Source organism: Heterodontus francisci, chromosome 4, assembly GCF_036365525.1.
Source record: "Heterodontus francisci isolate sHetFra1 chromosome 4, sHetFra1.hap1, whole genome shotgun sequence".
NCBI lineage: Eukaryota > Metazoa > Chordata > Chondrichthyes > Heterodontiformes > Heterodontidae > Heterodontus > Heterodontus francisci.
In genome coordinates, this window is record NC_090374.1 from 41,613,001 (window position 1) to 41,627,374 (window position 14,374).

The 14,374-nt window shown below is 42.5% G+C and overlaps 1 protein-coding gene across 1 annotated transcript in view; it reads right to left on the minus strand.

Moving 5' to 3' along the window:
• LOC137368789 (ufm1-specific protease 2-like) overlaps positions 1-14,374 on the minus strand; it is a 93,497-nt gene that overhangs the window by 76,018 nt on the left and 3,105 nt on the right. Inside the window, exons 2-5 of the mRNA XM_068028993.1 lie at positions 13,284-13,389; positions 12,888-12,966; positions 9,665-9,848; positions 1,146-1,209 (exon numbers count right to left, since the gene is read on the minus strand). Coding sequence (XP_067885094.1) covers positions 1,146-1,209; positions 9,665-9,848; positions 12,888-12,966; positions 13,284-13,389 — 433 coding nt within the window. The remainder of the gene's footprint in view (positions 1-1,145; positions 1,210-9,664; positions 9,849-12,887; positions 12,967-13,283; positions 13,390-14,374) is intronic.

Consider the following 14,374-nt stretch of genomic DNA (forward strand, 5'->3'; position numbering starts at 1 on the left):
AGGGAGATGAAAGGAAAGAAGGATCTGGAGGGGTGTTGGTGCCCATGTGCTGCTGGAGCTTGCATTCCTTAACACCTGAAAGGAACAGAAAAAAGTTTTTTGTTAACGTGTCAAATAAGATGAAGGATGAAATGAAACTGCAGAGCAGAACAGCTTTGAGACAAGGTGCTTCTGGAGAGAGAGGTCAAGTGTGTACATGCAGTGGCGCATGGCACTGAGTGCGGAAGGCAGGATGAGGTGAGAACAGCAGTCCGAGGAACATTGTATTTCTTGGAGATATCTGTAATCCTGGGTGGATTCAAAACATGAAGGATGGAACTTCAGTTGGAATCCACTTGGAATAAGTCAGAGCTGGAGACAGTCTCTGAGAAAGGAGATGTGGCTGTGGAAATGATGGGAAGCCTGTCTTTGGCCTTCCCTGCCCCTGACAAAATCACATGGCGTCAGGAAGGCAATGGGCACTCCACCCTCCTCCCCTCCTTTGCTTTTTTTATGGCCCCCCCTGCCTTCCAGCCTGTTTCCCAAGGGCACATAAAATTCATCCCTAGGAGTGCCACTTGAACCCACAAATTCTCACCCTGACCATTTTGATTACTGCAAACAAGGTGGTTGGCATTGTATTTGGAAACAAGCCTTGCAGTGCAAAGAACAAAACCTAAACACACAACAATTAATGAAACAAGTAAAACTTATAAAAAGCAACATAGTTAGCAAAAAAAAGACGATCAACCAACCTAAAAGTAAAATGTTCTTGATCACCTTTAAGAAACCCACTTCTACAAGCCAGGGTACCGAGTCACTACCTAGTCCATTCACGAGAAAGCTGTGAGATTCAGAGATTCAGTGTGGGACTAGTTTTAAACCAGTAACAAAGCTTGTGAAGCCTCCAATCGGCCTACTTTCTCTTCACAAAATGAAAGTGACAATGAATTGGGTGCACCAATCTATGGAGCTGATTTTGCAACCCATTCTCTCAGTTTTGAAGGTTCCATAATGCCAGTGAAGCCATGGCAAACTGCCCCTACTGTATATTACTACTAGAATAGTTTAGCTGGCTACCTTAAAATCATTATGTTGCCTCATCAGAAATACTTGTAAAAGCAAGCAATCCTCAAGATCAAAAATTATAAAATATACATGCCTACCAGAGGTACGATCTTTACCGATTTCTTTTTGGGAATCTTTTTAAGATGGTCATTGACCTCAACCCTGAAATAAAAATTGTACACTGTGATAAGACAGCACACAAATAGAACTTGACTGTTCATGTCCTGGTACCTGATACCAGTATTGGCACGGATAAATTAAAGAAAATCAAGACAGAAATGGAACATCTTCATTTCTATTAGTGTAAAAGAGCCGAGCAAAAAAAAACTAAGATCCAAATTTCTTTCCTTCTCTTTTGCTCCTTCAGAACAAACATATTGTGCACAGTGAACTAGAGCAACACACCCTACCACAGCAGCAGGATGGAGTGGAGGCTTACAAGGGCACATATTCAATTTTATCTACATCACTGAGTTGTCTTTATAGTGTAACACTCTGTGAAGAGAATGAATTTGCAAGAAATATGGCAAGCTCTTCAGAATGCTTGGCACATAATTAGACAAGTTCAAAGCAAGTGGGACGCTTTACCAGAATTCAAATGCTTAGGCATAGCATTGAACAAAACAAGGATAAGTTGAAATCGGGTTTGAATTTGTCTCTGTTCTTACACTACAACAGTGCTTCAAAAGTACTTCATTGGCTGTATAATACTTTGGGACGTCCTGAGGTTGTGAAAGGTGCTAATATAAATGGAAGTCTTTCAAACAGATTAAATGAAATATGCTAACAACATTGAAGAGAAAGGAAATGAAGTTAATAGCAGCAAATTGTTTTCAAAATTCTGCAAGGCTCATGGCTACAATCTATGCCTTGAGCTACAGTGACAAATGGGGACTTTAAAACAATATATATGTACGCCCTGGATAGCAGTCGAGCAGGGGAAGGAAGGATTCAAATTCTGCTATGCTCTGCTGCACCCTACCCCCTTCCCACTCCACCAACCAAATAAAAAAAACTAGCTCCAGTTTAATTTTACTCTTTGCTAGGAATCTTACTCATCTAACAGTCTTTCATCTAACATCTAATGCTAGGTGGGGATAGGGAGGGGAGTAAAATGATGATGCCAACCAAATAATTCCGAAAAAATTTAGGTAGCACAGAGGTTGCTATAATGCAGTTTCTTCGCTTCTGGAAAATGATTTGAATTAGTTTGCCTGTAATTTACATGTTTCGTATTGAATATTTTACCTATCTATATTAGCTGTATAAAAAATTGCTGACAAAGCAAGTCAGATCCCCTTCACAAAGAAGAGACAATCATAGAAGACATGGAGCAACATGGCATTTCTTCATTCAGCGGACAATGGTCATGAACAGATTGAAAAAATATTTAAAATTTTCCTCCCTAAAGATCTCCACCTCTCTACTTCCAGGGATAGGCACTAACATGTTACCCCATGGAGATCTGACAAAATTACTGATTCAGCCATGGACATGGGGACAATTAACCTGCGTATAAAGTCTATAGCCAATCTAATGCCATCAAAACACAGTCCGATTTAAAACACATTCTCCCTATTTAGTAATGTAGTGATGCAGAAAATTTGGATAGATGTCCATCTGTCAGGAATGATCTTGATCTCTTTCTTTCACCTCTCTCTCTCTCCCTCTCTGTGTCCATCCCTCTCCCTTCTGTCTCTCTTCCTCCCTCTGTGTCCCTCTCTCTCCTCTCTCTCTCTCTCTCTCTCCCACTCTCTTCCCCCATGTCCCACTCTGTGTGTCTCTCTCGCTCTCTTCCCCTCTGCCAGCCACCCGCCACCATCCCCGCCACCCCACAACTGCACCCTGGGCTGGTGCTTGTTTAAAGAGCTGCTTGACACTCAGCAGGCTGCCTCAGCACTGTACCTCCAGCTGTGTGCTGGCCCACTTCCTGCTCTCCCCTCAGCCTCTCTCTCGCTCTCCTCCACTGCAGCCATTCCCACTCACTCACTGAACCATGCAAAACAGCCTGCGCAGCAAACCGCCAATCTGCCCTCACCCCACTCGGGCAACCCACTGTCAGTCACAGACACTGAGCAATCACAGACAAGGGGCTGCCATCCATCAGACACAGGTCCTGCCTAGCCGCTCTGCCCGACGTACACTTTAATGGGAAAGCCATCAATCAAAGTCGAGCTGCAGGCAGCCCACTGTCAGTCATAAAGCATTGGAAGACCGGATGAAAGTGTTTGGCAGGCCAGATTCTGGCCATTAGGTTATTTTAAAGTACAAGTATAAAGGCTCGGAGCAAGACATGTAAATTACCACAGACCTCAAAATTTTTACCAGGACAGACATGTTGCCGACTCCTGTCTACCTTTCTCTTCTCCTTTAAGACACTCCTTAAAACTTACTTCTTTGACCAAGCTTTTGTTCTTATATCTCCTTATGTGGATTGTTATCAAATTTTGTTTGTCAATGTTCCTATGAAGTGACTTGAGCTGTTTTACTACATAAAGGCATTCTATAAACTTAAGTTGTTGTTGTTTAGTCAGATCAGCCATATCTACCTGGCCAGTTATTAATCAGTCCAGAGAAATTTTTGAAATTGCTGTGAACTGTTTTCTTCAATATTACATACCAGCTCTCTCTATTGCATATTACAACCCATGGACAACAATTTTCAAATCCCGCTTTGACTTATGAAAACAAAAGAAAACAGCCACATGGCAATTCTATTTTTTTTTATTCATTCATGGAAAGTGGGCGTCACTGGCTAGGACAGCATTTATTGCCTATCCCTAATTGCCCCTGAGAAGGTGGTGGTGAGCTGCCTTCTTGAACTGCTACAGTCCATGCGAGGTAGGTACACCCACAGTGCTGTTAGAAAGGGAGTTCCAGGATTTTGACCCAGTGACAGTGAAGGAACGGCAATATAGTTCCAAGTCAGGATGGTGTGTGACTTGGGCGGGAACTTGCAGGTGGTGATGTTCCCATGCATCTGCTGCTCTTATCCTTCGAGGTGGTAGAGGTCACAGGTTTGGAAGGTGCTGTCTAAGGAGACTTGGTGCATTGCTGCAGTGCAACTTGTAGATGGTACACACTGCTGCAGCTGTGCGTCAGTGGTGGAGGGAGTGAATGTTTGTGGATGGTGTGCCAATCAAGCAGTCTGCTTTATCCTGGATGGTGTCGAGCTTCTTGAGTGTTGTTGGAGAAGCACTAATCCAGGCAAGTGGAGAGTATTCCATCACACTCCTGACTTGTGCCTTGTAGATGGTGGGCAGGCTTTGGGGAGTCAGGAGGTGAGTTACTCGTTGCAGGATTCCTAGCCTCTGACCTGCTTTTGTAGACACGGTATTTATATGGCTACTCCAGTTCAGTTTCTGGTCAATATAGCCCCTAGGATGTTGATAGTGGGGGATTCAGCGATGGTAATGCCATTGAATGTCATGGGGAGATGGTTAGATTCTCACAATGCTGCCACCGTGCGCGGTGGTGAAAGGAGTGACTGTTTGTGGATGGGGCACCAATCAAGCAGGCTGCTTTATCTTGGATGGTGTTGAGCTTCTTGAGTGTTGTTGGAGCTGCACCCATCCAGGCAAATGGAGAGTATTCCATCACACTCCTGACTTGTGCCTTGTACTTCAATATTTCTATCTGTATGTTTATGGTTTACTTCATTACTAGTTAAGACTTGTTTTATGCCATTGAATGTCAAGGGTAGATGGTTAGATTCTCTCTTGTTTGAGATGGTCATTGCCTGGCACTTGTGTGGCACGAATGTTACTTGCCACTTATCAGCCCAAGCCTGGATATTGTCCAAGTCTTGCTGCATTTCTACATGGACTGCTTCAGTATTTGAGGAGTCGTGAATGGTGCTGAACATTGTGCAATCATCAGCGAACATCCCCACTTCTGACCTTATGATTGAAGGAAGGTCATTGATGAAGCAGCTGAAGATGGTTGGGCCTCGGACACTACCCTGAGGAACTCCTGCAGTGATGTCCTGGAGCTCAGATGATTGACCTCCAACAACCACAGCCATCTTCCTTTGCAGTAGGTATGACTCTAACCAGCAGAGCGTTTTCTCCCTGATTCCTATTGATTTCAATATTGTTAGGGCTCCTTGATGCCATACTCAGTCAAATGCTGCCTTGATGTCAAGGGCAGTCACTCTCACCTCAGCTCTTGAGTTTAGCTCTTTTGTCCATGTTTGAACTAAGGCTTTAATGAGGTCAGGTGCTGAGTGGCCCTGTCGGAATCCAAACTGGGTATCACTGAGCAGGTTATTGCTAAGCAAGTGCTGCTTGATGGCACTGTTGATGACACCTTCCATCACTTTGCTGATGATTGAGAGTAGACTGATGGGGCGGTAATTGGCCGGGTTGGACTTGTCCTGCGTTTTGTGTACAGGACATACCTGGGCAATTTTCCACATTGCCGGGTAGATGCCAGTGTTGTAGCTATACTGCAACAGCTTGGCTAGGGGTGCGGCAGGTTCTGGAGCACAGGTCTTCAGTACTATTGCCGGAATATTGTCAGGACCCATAGCCTTTGTAGTAACCAGTGCCTTCAGTCGTTTCTTGAATTCACGCGGAGTGAATCGAATTGGCTGAAGTCTGGCATCTGTAATGCTGGGGACTTTTTATGTTACCATCAGTCAGATTTAATTACATCATGTTAACTAGTCGTTGAAGCTTGGTGACACCAGTGTGCGGAGACAGCCACCTTAGTTAAAGAAACATAGAAACATAGAAAAATAGAAGCAGAAGTAGGCCATACGACCCTTCGAGCCTGCTCCGCTATTCAATACGATCATGGCTGATCATCCAAACTCAGTAACCTGTTCCCGTTTTCTCCCCGTATCCCTTGGTCCCATTAGCCCTAAGAACTATATCTAACTCTTTCTTGAATATATTTAATGATTTGGCCTCAACTGCTCTCTGTGGTAGAGAATTCTCTGGTAGAGAAACCCAGAACTCTCTGGGTGAAGAAATCCATCCTCATCACAGTCCTAAATGGCTTACCCCTTATCCTTAGATTGTGACCCCTGGTCCTGGACTCCCTCGCCATCGGGAACATCCTTCCTGCATCTAGTCTGTCCAGTCCTGTTAGAATTTTGTAGGTTTCTATGAGATTCCCTCTCATTCTTCTAAACTCTAGCGAATGCAAGGCTAATCGAGCCAACCTCTCTTCATACGTCAGTTCTGCCATCCCAGGATTCAGTCTGGTGAACCTTTGCTGCACTCCCTCCATAGCAATAACATCCTTCCTCAGATAAGGAGACCAAAACTGCACACAATACTCCAGATGTGGTCTCACCAAGGCCTTGTATAATTGCAGCAAGACATCCTTGCTCCTCTACTCGAATCCTCTCGCTATGAAGGCTAAAATACCATTTACCTTCTTAACTGCCTGCTGCACCTGCATGCTTACTTTCAGCAACTGGTGCACAAGAACACCCAGGTCTCACTGCACCTCCCCCTTTTCCAATCTATTGCCGTTCAGATAATAATCTGCCTTTCTGTTTTTGCCACCAAAGTGGATAACCTCACATTTATCCACATTATACTGCATCTGCCATGTATTTGCCCACTCACTCAACCTGTCCAAATCACACTGGAGCATCTCTGCATCCTCCTCACAGCTCATACTCCCACCCTGCTTTGTGTCGTATGCAAACTTGGTTATATTACATTTAATTCCCTCTACATCTTTTATATATATTGTGAACAGCTGGGGTCCTAGCACTGATCCCTGCAGTACCCCACTAGTCACTGCCTACCACTCCAAAAAAGACCCGTTTATTCCTACTCCTTGTTTCCTGTCTGCCAACCAGATCTCTATCCATGTCAGTAAATTACCCCCAATCCCATGTGCTTTAATTTTGCACGCTAATCTCTTATGTGGGACCTTATCGAAAGCCTTCTGAAAGTCCACTGCTTCTCCCTTACCTGTTCTACTAATTACAACCTCAAAGAATTCCAATAGATTAGTCAAGTATGATTTCCCTTTCATAAATCCATGTTGACTTTGTCCGATCCTGTCATTGCTTTCCAAGTGCTCCGCTATTACATCTTTCATAATGGACTCCAGCATTTTCCCCACTACTGATGTCAGGCTAACTGGTCTATAATTCCCTGTTTTCTCTGTACCTCCTTTTTTAAATAGTGGGGTTATATTAGCTACCCTCCAATCCGTTGGAATTGTTCCAGAGTCCCTGGGGATTTATCGGCCTTCAATTCCAACAATTTCCCTAACACCATTTCCTCCCACATGCCAAAGACTTGCAGGTTGATAGGTAAATTGGCCATTATAAATTACCCCTAGGGTAGGTAGGTGGTAGGGAAATATAGGGACTGGTGGGGATGTGGTAGGAATATGGAATGGGTGGTTGATGGTCGGCACAGACTCGGTGGGCCGAAGGGCCTGTTTCAGTGCTGTATCTCTTAAAAAAAAAATTAAAAATTTCCCTACTAATACTGATTTCATCCGGTTCCTCCTTCTCACTAGTCCCTATGTTCCCCAACATTTCTGGGAGGTAATTTGTGTCCTCCTTTGTGAAGACAGAACCAAAGTATGTATTTAATTGGTCTGCCATTTCTTTGTTCCCCATTATAAATTCCCCCGTTTCTGACTGTAAGCAACCTACATTTGTCTTCACTAATCTTTTTCTCCTCACATATCTATAGAAGCTTTTACAGTCAGTTTTTATGTTCTCTGTAAGCTTACTCTCATACTCTATTTTCCCCTTCTTAATCAATCCCTTTGTCTTCCTTTGCTGAATTCTAAACTGCTCCCAATCCTCAGGTTTGCTGGTTGTTCTGGCCATTTTATATTTCTCCTCCTTGGATTTAATACTATCCCTAATTTATTTTATAAGCCACGGTTGAGCCACCCTTTCTTTTTTATTTTTGCGCCAGACAGGAATGAACAATTGTTGTAATTCATCCACGCGCTCTTTAAATGCTAGCCATTGCCTATCCATTGTCAACCCTTTATGTAACCTTCCCCAATCTATCATAGCCAACTCACACCTCATACCTTCATAGTTTCCTTTATTTAGATTCAGGACCCTAGTCTTGGAATCAACTCTCTCACTCTCCATCTTAATGAAGAATTCCATCATGTTATGGTCGCTCTTCCCCGAGGGATCCCGCACAACAAGATTGTTAACTAATCCTATCTCATTACACAATACCCAGTCTAGGATGGCCTGTTCTCTAGTTGGTTCCTCAATGTATTGGTCCAAAAAAACCATCACGTACGCACCCCAGGAATTCCTCCTCTACAGTATTATTGCTAAATTGATTTGCCCAATCTATATGTAGATTAAATTCACCCTTAATTACAGTTGCAGCCTTATTGCACGAGTCTCTAATTTCCTGTTTAATGCCATCCTCTACATCACCACTGCTGTTTGGGGGTCTATCTACAATCCCCACCAATGTTTTCTGCCCCTTGGTGTTTCTTAGCTCCACCCATACAGATTCCACATCAGGATTTTCTGAGCTAATATCCTTCCTCACTATTGTATTGATTTCCTCTTTTACCAACAACGCTACTACATGTCTATTCCCTTTTTGTCTGTCCTTCCTAAAGATCGAATACCCTTGGATGTTCAGTTTCCATCCTTAGTTACCCTGCAGCCATGTCTCCATAATCGCAACTATATCATATCCATTTACATCTATTTGCGCGGTTAATTCGCCTACCTTATTGCGAATACTTCGCGCATTGAGACACAATGCCTTTAGGCTTGTCTTTTTAACATTCTTAGTCATCTTAGCATTATTTCACAGTATGGTCCTATTTGTTTCTTGCCCTTGGTTTCTATGCCTTCCACTTTTGTCTTTTTGTTTCCTGTCTTTCGTTTCTATCCTTGCTTCATAGTGGCCCAATGTTTGAAATGAATGAACAGAAGATTAACAAAAAGGTGTCCTCAAACAAGCATGGAAAAAACAACTGGCCTGAATTTTGTAAAAGGAGCGCTTTTCAGAAGAATGTCAATACAAACAGATTTCTAATTATCATTTATTTTCATCTTGGGGGGGGAAAGAAATGTCATGAAACTATACCCACAAGGCACAGATTATTTTGACTGCTGACGAACAAGTTAATGCCTAAATGAATATTTTTTTTACAAAAGGACCTTAAAGGACAATTTGAAGAAACAGCAAAACAAAATTGTCCAGTAAACTGCTTTGCTTTCTTCTTTAGCTGGAGATTTAGCAAGTCACAAAGCTTATTTAGTTCATCGGCACCAATATTACAAAAGAAAAATAATAAGCCAATAAAGGTGATGTTGTACAATACCCTTCTTGTGTGATATTGCAATTCATCACCTCAAATTACTCATATGTCTAGGACCAAGTGTAACATATCTGTATCCATCCATACTTCGTTTACTATTATATAGCTTAGAATATTATCTGGCTCAAAGTCTCCCCAGACACAACACAAATTTGGAAGGACAAAATCAATACATGAGAAACTAAATATTCAATGAAGTGCACATATGAAAATTTAGCACGCACATCATAAACTTTATTGAAATCCTCGTGCCAACTGTTCAGGCACCAAAAACATGTACCAATGCAGTACTGAGGTACTTAATAGATTCCATTCAGCTACTTACGTAACAAATTTTAAGATGGCTTTGCATTGAGTCTCCTCTTGCAGTTCTGAAGCATGTGTGCTGGAATGGGTTTTAGGCCACATATATAGTGAGCCACCGAGACCACTTAGGATGAAAGCCTGTGAATTTACCTTAGCAATCAGTTCGTTAATGGCTCCCCTAAAGCCTTGTTTAATTCCTTCTCCTGATTTCATGAAGAAAAAAGAAAAATATGTTTTAAATGCTGCAGCCCCCAATATTAGTGCTTACAGCATAAGTCTTTCATTATACTTCTGTAAGTAATAAATCATCCTTACATAGCTACGTAAGTGGCAAATTCAATTCCTTTGAAAAATTACATGTGCTTCAAACTAAATGCTGTACTGCAGCAGCAGAATTTAACAAGCAAGCATCACTTAAAAGTTCTCTAATTACATTCAAATTCTTATTCTGTAGTTATCAACCTGATTTAGAAGTTTGCAGAGTTGAAAGGCAGTGATTGTGACAAAGGTAAACTTTCCCTCCTCATCCTTCTTGACCTGTCTGTAGTCTTTGACAAGGTTGTCCACATCAACGCCTCTCCCATGTCATCCAGCTGGGTGGGACTGTTCTCACTAGGTTCCATTCTTATATATCTAATTGTAGCCAAAGCATCACTTGCAATAGCTCCTCTTCCTTCTCCCGCACCATCACCTCTGGTGTCCCCCAGGATGTATCCTTGACCCCACTCCTATTTCTCATCTACATGCTGCACCTCGGCAATATCATCCAAAAGCACAGCATTAGTTTTCACATGAATGTTGATGACACTCAGCTCTACCTCACCAGCACCTCCTCGACTCTTCCACCGTTGCTAACTTATCAGACTGCTTATCCAACATTTGAGGATGAGCAGCAATTTCCTCCAATTAAATACGGGGAAGACTGAAGCCATTTTTTTTGCTCTCCGCTCCAAACTCAGTTCCCTAGTTACTGACTCCATTCCTCTCCCTGGTAACAGTCTGAGATTAAACTAGTCTGTTTACAATCTTGGTGTCATATTTAACCCAGAGATGAGCTTCAAACCTCATTATCGCACCATCACTAGGACCGCCTATTTCCACCTCCATAACATCGCCCGACTTTGCCCCTGTCTCAGCCCATCTGCTGCTAAAACCCTCATTCATACCTTTGTTACCTTGAGATTCACCGCCACCACCACCACCACCATGTGGGGTCAGGGAGCTGAAGACCACCCACACTCTTTTTTTTACATTCATGCAAAGTGAGTGTCACTGGCAAGGCATTTGTTGCCCATTCCTAATTACTTTTGAGAGATGGTGAGCTGCCTTCTTGAACCACTGTAGTCCATGTGGTGTAGGTACACTCACAGCTGTGAGGAAGGGAGTTCCAGGTTTTTGACCCAGTGAAGGATGGCTTATGACTTGGAGGGGAACTGGCAGGTGGCCTGCACCTGCTGCCTTTACGTTCGAGATGGTAGCGGGTGGAGGCAAAAGTATTTGGAAAAAGCCAGCAAATGTTACGGGGCCTTCCTCACCTGAATATAACTTGTCATTTAAAACAAATAATTGGACAAAGTGTTTTTGACACAATCTATATACTATATATATAAAAAAGTATTTGGGAACATGTTCTCAGACCAACAGACGCACAACCATTCCCATTTTTACTGCAGCAGGTTCCTGCGAGTGTCCTGTCTTGGAGGGGCAGGACACCTCAATATCACATTTAAATTAAGCTCCTAACTGCTACCGGCTGAGTTTCCCAGGGCTCAGGAAACCCAGCAGTGAAATGGAGGCAGGAGCTGTAAGTGTTTTTTATTGCACTCCTTATGGATTAGGAGGAACAGGCATACTCCGCCAGCCACTCAAGGAAACGCTCAGCCTCCCCTGACGATTGCAGCCTCTCTTCAGCTTCTGCCAGGATCATCGATTTTAAATTTGGCAGCACCTCTGTATCCCCAGCCTTGCCGGGTTTCACCGGTGCTATCATGCTCCTCTGCATCCTCCCCATAAATATCAGGGCCATTGTCTTTGTTTGCTATCAGCTTGTGATGCAATTACCAACTAACTAGATCATCTGTTTCTAACATTATCTTACTTTGTAAATTGTCTTGATGATCTTTGCTTCTGTTCTGCCTCTAAACTGTCTGGTTTTGCTAGAAGTGTTTTCCTGATCTGTTGGCTTTGCTAAGTAAGTCTCGAGTGCTGAGGGATCTTTAGAATAATGCACTGACCTGCACTTTTGCCTAAATTAGGCAAGAATGATGAAATGAGAAGCAACTAGTTTATGTGAAGATATATAAGGATAAGGTTTGGTAGAGAAGCGGAGCAGCTTGAAGTACCTGGACTGGAGCTAAGAACTGGGGGGCTTAGTAACCCCAATGAGCTGTTTGCTTGGTAGAAACGTATATATATTGTCTGCCTGCTAATTGTAATTAATATCTGAAATAAAGAGAGTCAACCATTGATACCAGAGTCCGGATCTGATAATTATTTCAGATGTCAAGATGATATCTTACAGATTTTCCATTATTGGTCCATTTTCAGTAGCATTGTCCATTGTCAAGCTCAAAGGTGTTAAGAGTTCTGAATAAGGGTCCTCAACTGCACTGTGAACATGGCTGCTCTCGCCAGAGATGATGATTGATGTGTTGTGTGTTTCCAACATTTACTGTTAAAGCAGTTTAAGATTCTGTTGATGGCAAGTCTGGGTGAGATGAAATACTAAAGAGACGTGCTTAGTGGATCAAATGAATATTTCTTCTCCTCGACTTTTTGTTATGTTCTTATGAACTAGGTGCCTGCCGAGTTCCCAACCTCACCTGACTTGCCTATACTAGCATTGATCGAGAGCCTTTTCAATCAAACAATTAAGACAATAACACAATTAGGTGTAACGTAGAAAACTTTGGAAGTGACAGGAATAGAATCTTCACACGATTACTATTGGGCAATGAGATTGCTGAAATGTCACTCAATCAGAAAGAACATGTGTTGGCAGATGACATTTCACAAAGGGCAACGTTGAAAAATAGCTAGCCCGAAGAGAATGGAATTCCCTAGAACATCTTGTAGTCCGAATTAAAGATAACAAACTTCTCCTACAGAATTTTAGCACACAAAATCTTATTGCTTAAGAGGTGTTAAAAATTGTAATCATTCAATGATAGAAAGACCCTTTTTGAAAAAGTAAACTGATCACTTCAAAAATTAAAGCTAGATCTAATATGCAATTTACTCACCATCTGATTCGTTGAGGACTCCTTCCAACTGAATTCCTCCCTTTATTCGAAACAACAAATCTTCGGAATCGAGTGGCAGCTGAAATAAATTTATTGAAACTAAGTAATTCATCTCTCTACATAATTAATGTATTAAATCTGCTGTCCGCGTTGCTGAATTTTTTTTACTCGTTCATGGGATGTGATTGTCTATTGCCCATTCCTAATTGAGGAGGTAATGGTAAGCTGTCTTCATGAACTGCTGCAGTCTGTGTGGTGTAGATACACCCATAGTGCTGTTAGATGGGGGGTTCCAGGATTTTGATTCAGTGATGATGAAGGAATGCTAATATATTTATAATTCAGAATGGTGTATGACTTGAAAGAGAACTTGCAAGTGGTGGTGTTCCCAGGCACCTGCTGCCCTTGTTCTTCTGAGGAGTAGAGGCTGCGGGATTGGAAGGTACTGTCAAAGGGTATAGCTGACATAGAGAAAATGTTTCCACTTGTGGGGAATCCAAAACTAGGGGCCAGAAATATAAGATAGTCACCAATAAATCCATTAGGGAATTCAGGAGCAACTTCCTTATTCAGAGAGTAGTTAGAATGTGGAATTTGCTACCACAAGTAATAGTTGGCGTGAATGGCACAGATGCATTTGAAGGGAAGCTAGATAAACATATATCAGAGAAAAGGTTATTTTTTTTTAGAGATACAGCACTGAAACAGGCCCTTCGGCCCACCGAGTCTGTGCCGACCATCAACCACCCATTTATACTAATCCTACACTAATCCCATATCCCTACCTGTCCCTATATTTCCCTACCACCTACCTATACTAGGGGCAATTTATAATGGCCAATTTACCTATCAACCAGCAAGTCTTTGGCATGTGGGAGGAAACCGGAGCACCCGGAGGAAACCCACGCAGACACAGGGAGAACTTGCAAACTCCACACAGGCAGTACCCAGAATTGAACCCGGGTCGCTGGAGCTGTGAGGCTGCGGTGCTAACCACTGCGCCGCCCTGCTATTCTATGCTGATAGAATTAAATGAAGAGGAGTGGAAGGAGGCTCTCTTGGAGCTTAAACACTGGCATTAACCAGTTGGGTTGATTGGTCTGTTTTTATACTGTAAATTCTATGTATATTAAGCACCTAGGGGATTATAATGCAATGCCAAACAGAAACAATGAGCTCAGTTTAGTCGCGTTGTCTGGGCAAGGATTCCACCAGGTGGAATTTGTTTTGGCGCACACAATGTTGGTTTGAAATGTTAATGAACCCGGGGACTGTTATTGCAATCCCAAAGTTTTATGCTGCGACAAGGCCCTTGATTGGTTCAAGTGCAGTATGACTGATGGTGGTCAGAGACTTCCTGTCATAGAATTTTATGTAAATAAGACCATTTTTTCAAAACCTGTGTCTTGATTTGGCAAGAGAGAAAAGAGAAAATTCACATGGTGGCACAGGATACACTCCAGTGGCCACAGTAAATGTTCTCTGTT